Source organism: Lepisma saccharinum, chromosome 10 (genome assembly GCF_977018435.1).
Source record: "Lepisma saccharinum chromosome 10, izLepSacc3.1, whole genome shotgun sequence".
In the NCBI taxonomy this organism is placed as follows: Eukaryota; Metazoa; Arthropoda; class Insecta; order Zygentoma; family Lepismatidae; genus Lepisma; species Lepisma saccharinum.
This window is the reverse complement of record NC_139238.1, coordinates 72994424-73001467: the sequence shown is the minus strand read 5'-3', so window position 1 is coordinate 73001467 and position 7044 is coordinate 72994424. Positions and strand designations below refer to the sequence as shown.

At 41.1% G+C, this 7044-nt stretch overlaps 1 protein-coding gene across 3 annotated transcripts in view; it reads left to right on the top strand.

Annotated features, from left to right (window-relative positions):
- The first annotated feature begins 4315 nt into the window (after positions 1-4315).
- Taf6 (TBP-associated factor 6) overlaps positions 4316-7044 on the top strand; it is a 55194-nt gene continuing 52465 nt past the window's right edge. For all 3 annotated transcript variants that reach the window (XM_083130495.1, XM_083130494.1, XM_083130496.1), the window contains exon 1: positions 4316-4585. In XM_083130495.1, coding sequence (XP_082986621.1) covers positions 4436-4585 — 150 coding nt within the window. In that variant the 5' untranslated portion in view covers positions 4316-4435. The remainder of the gene's footprint in view (positions 4586-7044) is intronic.

The following is a 7044-nucleotide window of genomic DNA, read 5'->3' as shown; positions in this document are numbered from 1 at the left end:
GTTTGATTATGCTGTCCCAAAAGTCACATTCCGTGCGTTTCGTGCAAGAACGAGATTCACCAAACGCACGGGCCAGGAGGCTGGTTTGTTCCATGAGAATTGTCTGCTGGTTCCACACAACGCGCGTGCTGATGGATTCAAACTGCACTAGTTCGGAAAATGTATTATAATTTTAACAGATAGCGATATGAAGCAACATGCACAAGATGAGTGTGTCTATAACCGTTCTTAGAATGTGATTAAAATGAGTAACAGTGCCCACAGTAGAGTTAATTTTTGCCATAAGGACATGCCTTCCGCTGGACGCCATGTGGAAACTTTCTCGAAACAAAACGCCGCGCCTGCGCTTTCGCCTAGAGTGTCCCGTAAGTCTGTAAAATAACTGTGAGTCTGTAGTTGAAATTGGTTTTACGAATAACGCTTCACTGTAGACCGAACGGACTCCCCGTCGTCCTCTCCGGCAACGATGATGACGTCAGTCGCCGGAAGGGAGAGTTTTCAGGATCTGCTTGCATCCACGAGCATACCTCATCTGACGTCAGAACACAAGGTTGCAAAATTGATGTGCGATGAGGAAGACCGAATTCAAGGGCATTGGTTATTTCAACCTGCGGGCAATACATATAAATGGTTTGCAGAACATTCACAAAATAAGAAGCTAGTGTCTGCTTCCACGTTCTTTTTCTGCTGGAACCTCAAAAAAGATGCGCATTGCAGCAGACTCGGTCTTTGTCTTATCGTGATTTCATAATGCTATGTATGCAATTACGTCTGTATCACATACTGTGAAGTTGTAGCGATTACTTTCACAAAAATGTTTTAAGATTATGTCCCTTAGCATTCTTCTAATAATAAACCTAAATGCTTTCGTAGTTAGGTTAGGTTCTGTTAGCATTAAAATAATATCGCTAAATGCTGTCTAAAGACAAAGGTTCTAAATTACGTGTACATTAATTCCCACTAATCATAAACTTGCATTTCTCTCGTTTCAATCTGTTCTTAAGATTTGTAACATCCTCTTAGCAGACGAATTACGTGGCAGGAGCAAATTTGAAGCTTATTCCTACTGCTGACACGTGCGTGGCAGCAGACTCGGCCAAATAAGAACGGCCGTTGACCAAAATCGACACATATGTTGATAGGGTCATAAAAATTAGAAGAAGAGGATGTTGCGACGGATATAACTGATCGCACAAAACTCCAACAGCTTTTGGGACATGCCCCGACCACCCCCGACCTTCGTCTTCTGACGTAAGTATGTAATTGTTTTGTTGTTATGTTAGGCTTAGTTCTCTTAGCATAAATACCCTTCGGTGTTCACTAAATTATTTTCTCTACGTCAACAGACCTAAAACTAACAAGCCTAACCTAACAGCGAAGGTATTTTTCTGACGTCAGAAGACGAAGGGTGGCACTTAACCGGAAGGTTGTTTCAGTTTTGTTCGATAAGTGAGGCTTGTTGCCGACGTCACGCACAGATTATACTATGTACGCCGGCAGTGTTGCCAGGTCTACTGATTTCGCAGGAGATTTCCTGATTTTCAGCACGGTCTACTGATCTCCTGACAAGTTTCATGAAAATGTGGAAATCTCCTGATTTTTTGCTTCCTTAAATATTTATAATGAACAATTATTTTTAAAAAATGGAAAGTTTATTTCAAATTTACATATTCAGCTGAAGGAATGCAAAGATCCATGAATATTCTGCAGAGAGAGAGAGAGAGAGAGAGAGAGAGAGGTAGGTGGTGGTTATACCAGGCTTGATGACATTGGGAAAGACGCGCCGCTTCTTGAGCCCATTGTGCATTGGGAACTCCAACACGGGTGTCCCATCTGGTGCGGTTTTTGTCAAAGGGGAGGTAACTGAAAACTGGTTACAACTAAATACCAATGTTGCCACCCACACATAGGAACAAGTTTTCCGTTTTATGGTAGTGTTTATTGCAACTCGGATAAAAAGGGAGTTCACATAACGAATGCAGCTAAAGGTTATGGTTACAATAGCTCTTAGTAAACTGTCGATTGATTGATTTGGTTTATTTTACTTCGCATTTCTGCCACTTTTGATTAATCGCGAAGACGAGGATGAATGATGATATGATGAAATTGATAAAGAGATAACCGTGCCCAGGTCGAGATTCGATCCCGAAACGGCCGGACCCTGGGGTCGAGTGGTTAGCACATCGCGCTGCGACGCCAAGGTTCCCGGGTTCGAATCCCGCTCGGGCTTGGTTGTTTGTGAATGTCCATTCATCAATTTCATCACTCATCCCCATCGAATTTGCCAAGAAGCACAAAACGCGAAGTAAAATAAACTAAATCAATCAATCAATCAATCTGTGCTAACTACTCAGCCACGGAGGTCGGCTTAGTAAACTGCTCTTCCAGACTTATACCTATGCTTGTACGTCGCAGTCTCTTAACTTAGAAATAATAGTTCAGGTTTTTATTTAAGCCATTTCTGAGCGTAACTGCTACTACAATTGTTCTTATGTACCTTTATACTCAATCAATACTGTGGCGGTAGAAATTCTCTTTCCCGATTTTATACCAGATAATCCTCGAATGCAAAAGGCGATTTAATTAACATTTACATTGTCTGGAGTGACTGGGAAAAAAGTTGAAGAAAAAACCTGCGACTTGTCTGATACTGGTTTCCGGGTTCGAATCCCGGACTGGCATGGGTGCTCTTTGTGAGTGTCCCTTCATCAATTTCGCCCGACCCTGTGGCCGAGTGGTTAGCACATCGCGCTGCGACCCCAAGGGTCCCGGGTTCGAATCCCGGTCGGGCTTGGTTGTTTGTGAATGTCCTTTCATCATTTCATCACTCATCCCCATCTTCGCAAATTAGCCAAGAGGCACAAAACGCGAAGTAAAATAAACTAAATCAATCAATCAAACCCTTCATCAATTTCACATCTTTATGATTAGACAAATGTGGCAGATGCGAAGTATAATAAACCAAATCAATCAATCAATCTGTGTAATACTGGTTGGTTACCTTCCTTGATTGAAAGTAAAATTTTAATTCAAGGATATTTCGGGGGTTCAGGCATGATAGCCCTTCTCCATTACCATTAATGCGAGTATACTTTGAATGTGTTGTTAAAAAAAACTGTGGGCGTTCTTACATCCTCTAACTTTGTCTAATTTTAAATAAAAGCAAGCTAAGGTGTTATCAGGTAGAGTAATTCAAAAATATATCCCCGAATGCGTAATGGCTGAAGCTCTAGTCTTAGTTAACACAAAAATCACGAAATGTTTCCATAAACTTTTAATCGCCAAGTACATAAATCCACGCACAGCCACAACCATTTATTTTAGAATACTTCTGAGAGATGAACAGAAAATGGAGGTCGGATTTTTTCCAGTACTGTCACTTGCACCCCCCTCTGTTTTGGCACTCGATCATCGCCACTGGTTGGGGGAAACTGTACCTTTACCTTAAGCCCCTATCACACGGAACTGGATTTCTAGTTGGAATGCCCTAGTTGGCGATGAACTGACTTTCTGGGTAGTAATCATGGCCGCCTGGCTGACTGCTTGACTGGTTTTGAGGAATAGGACATGTTCTAATTGCTACTAACTTCTTCGACTAGATTCTGTGGAACAGCCAATCAGAGCAAAGTTTGCCCATGTGAAGATAATCTGTGAGTTTGCAAAGTAGCCTTTTTTGTCTGTGGTTTCCGAGTACATACAGCACGAAAGGCATGTTTACAATTGAAAAATCTAAAATATTCTTCCATACGTGTACAGCAAACGTTGTAAAGTATGTATTTAATCAGTGCCATTCTTCTCTACCTACAACCATTTAATACGAAGCGATATTCCTCTCGGTTGAATAATTATCGTATTTTAAAAATGTGAAGTGATACGTTGTTTACTTCTCGCGCGGCCGCCATTATGGGAACGAAAGACTATCGACAAGTACGGTATAACAAGTATCGTGTGAAGCGAAAACTAGCAAATGGGTAGCCAGTCCAGCGTCAACTAGAGCGTTCCTACTAGAAATCCAGTTCCGTGTGATAGGGGCTTTAGGTGAATTAAGGGGGTAGGGTTATCGTACCACTTGAAGTACAAATTCATAATAAAATTTGTATTAACATAACAGTATTATCTTTTGGCATCTAAAATTAACAATTAACGTACAATAATGATAGTGGGAAGCTTTTCCCACTCAACCCCCCCCCCACACGAACGTTGATAATACGCTATTATTAGTTCTTCTGATTTTTTAAGCAGATCTCCTGATTTTTCAGGGGACGATCTCCCGATTTTTGAAAATATGACCTGGCAACGCTGTGCGTCAGTCAGTTGTTATTGTTGTGGCGAATCGTCTCGCCTCTGTACTTGTGTCTGTTCTCTGTCCTAATGTCATTAATGTAGTATTTATGTGAATGTGCGATCATTGAAGTTATGTTAAAAGACAACTGCCATGAGCGAAAGCGAAACTCCGTATGGAACAACACTTTCGTTGGAATCTATGAGAGTTATAGCTGAAAGTATTGGAATTGCAAATTTACCGGACGAAGCCGCTCGTGATTTGGCTGAGGATGTGTCTTACAGACTGAAACTAATAGTGCAGGTATAAATATGTGTCAAATTCCTAATAGTTTTATAAACACTGTAGTTTTAATATTTTAAATAGCACTTGTCCGATTTCAGCTATCTACTTTGGTTCATAGCGTCATTTCAGCATTCCTTTTATTCTGCAGCCCAATTATATTAATGAGCTTAGGTTGCAACTTTTATGTTAAGAATGTATAAAATCGATATGGACATGTCTTACTCTTAGATAACAGTGCTTGGATTTTAAATCGACAGAGTAGCGATCTGCAACTATTCAATTGAATTACATTGAGGCCCAAGTTCCGATTGTTTAATTCCGAATTAATCATGGTACACAGGCAATTCGGCCCAAGTTCGTTTTGTTTTATTGCGATTTCATCATTCTACGAATGCAATTTTTTACATGGTTCGATTTCGATTTATGTCTGAAAGCAATGGCAATTGTGTGTCGGTGAGTTATTTCTCTCGAAAAATACATGATTTCCCGGTCAAATAGATTCCACGATGAAAAAAATACCTCGACGAACGTTGGAAAGCTTGCGGAAACTCATTTCCATAAATAGTTTCGGTAAAAATTTACTATCCTTCGGACACCTCTATTTTTTTGGTTTCGTCAATTTTTGACATTGATACTTACGTATCTGCTTCGCGGAACATTCCTGAAGGTGTATTAACGTTGTTTTGATGAAATTAATTGCAATTTTTCACATTACCAGAACGTCTTTCTGGTAGGTGTTTTTCCTTGCCTGAGACACAATATCGCGAGTACACCTTCCCACATAATTGCGCGTCCGGCTTCTCTTTTGCCAAATTTTTGACATTCGAACTTACGTATCTGCTTCGCGGAACATTCCTGAACGTGTATTGACGTTGTTTTGATGAAAGTAAGAGCAATTTTTCACATTACGACTACCTCTTCCTCCTACCTTTCCGTTTGCCTCACACACAACATGGCGCGGACACCTTCGTAAATAATAACGCGTAGGAATGACGCATCGGCCTTGTTTTTTCTCGATTTTCAATTGTTATGCAGTGTTTCAACCTTCGGAACCCAAGAAATGCCCGTCGACAAACTTAATCAGATCTATTTACGAATATTTTTTTCGAAACCAATTTTTAACTATTGAAACCTTTGCGTGGCCCTACTAACCTATCCACGCGACAATGGTTCGTGGGGCTAGCACCAATGGTTTGTGGGGCTAGCGCCAATGGTTCGTGGGGCTATCTTTTTCACTATTGAAACCTTTGCGTGGCCCTACTAACCTATCCACATGCCAATGGTTCGTGGGGCTAGCGCCAATGGTTCGTGGGGCTATCTTTTTCACTATTGAAACCTTTGCGTGGCCCTACTAACCTATCCACGTGCCAATGGTTCGTGGGGCTAGCGCCAATGGTTCGTGGGGCTATCTTTTTCACTATTGAAACCTTTGCGTGGCCCTACTAACCTATCCACGTGCCAATGGTTCGTGGGGCTTTCTTTTTAACTATTGAAACCTTTGTGTGGCCCTACTAACCTATCCACATGCCAATGGTTCGTGGGGCTAGCGCCAATGGTTTGTCCACACCCGGCACAAACTTTACAACACACCCACCACACGTCATTCTCCAAACCCTCGATCCACAGTTCTAACTCTCGTCGCAAACGCAGGCAGTTCGAAACACTGGATATCAACAAAACACAATCACGACACGTCATGATAGTCGTCACGACGGTGTATGAAGGTGATGGTGTATGAAGGTGTACGAACTTCATGGTATACACAGATGTACGCGCCAAACGCTATCTCCGTCGGAGAATTACTTTTCAACGAACAACATGAATTTCAGCTCTGAAACATTCCCAAATCACACAAAACACCTTCCTGATGTTCGACAATGCTACAGGAACTAATTACGGTAAGTAGTTTCTTCTGTAAAAATAAATAAATGTGTCCGAAGGATAGTAAATTAGTACCATAGTTTCTTCTGTAAAAATGAAGAAATGTGTTTCCGATATACGGAACTGTTACCCAGAGTATTTTTCATTACTGACTGCATCTTTTCTGGAAAACGATTTTCGGCCCAAGTTCCGTTTGTTTTATTGCTATTTCATCATGCTATGTATGCAATTTTTGCATGGTTCGATTTTGATTTACTCCTGTTATAACATACTGCGGAGTTTTAGTGATTACCTACTGCATGTTTCCTTGTGGGTTTTCACTTTTATGTAATTCTGTATTTGCCAGCAGCTGTTTGTTTACTGTCGTCTTGGTTACGATCTGCACCTCCTATCTAGGTCTTCTTATTCTTCACACGCGTGAGGTACGAAGAGGTTTCCGGTATTGGTTCAAAGATTCTAGTCATTTACCGTGCGTTGTTCGGAACTTTCTTCCTGATGACAAAATGTTTCAAGATTTCGGAGATGTACGGATCTGATACAGGCTACGTGAAACTTTTTCTAACAACGAGACAGCTTCTCAGTGATGTGTTCACAAT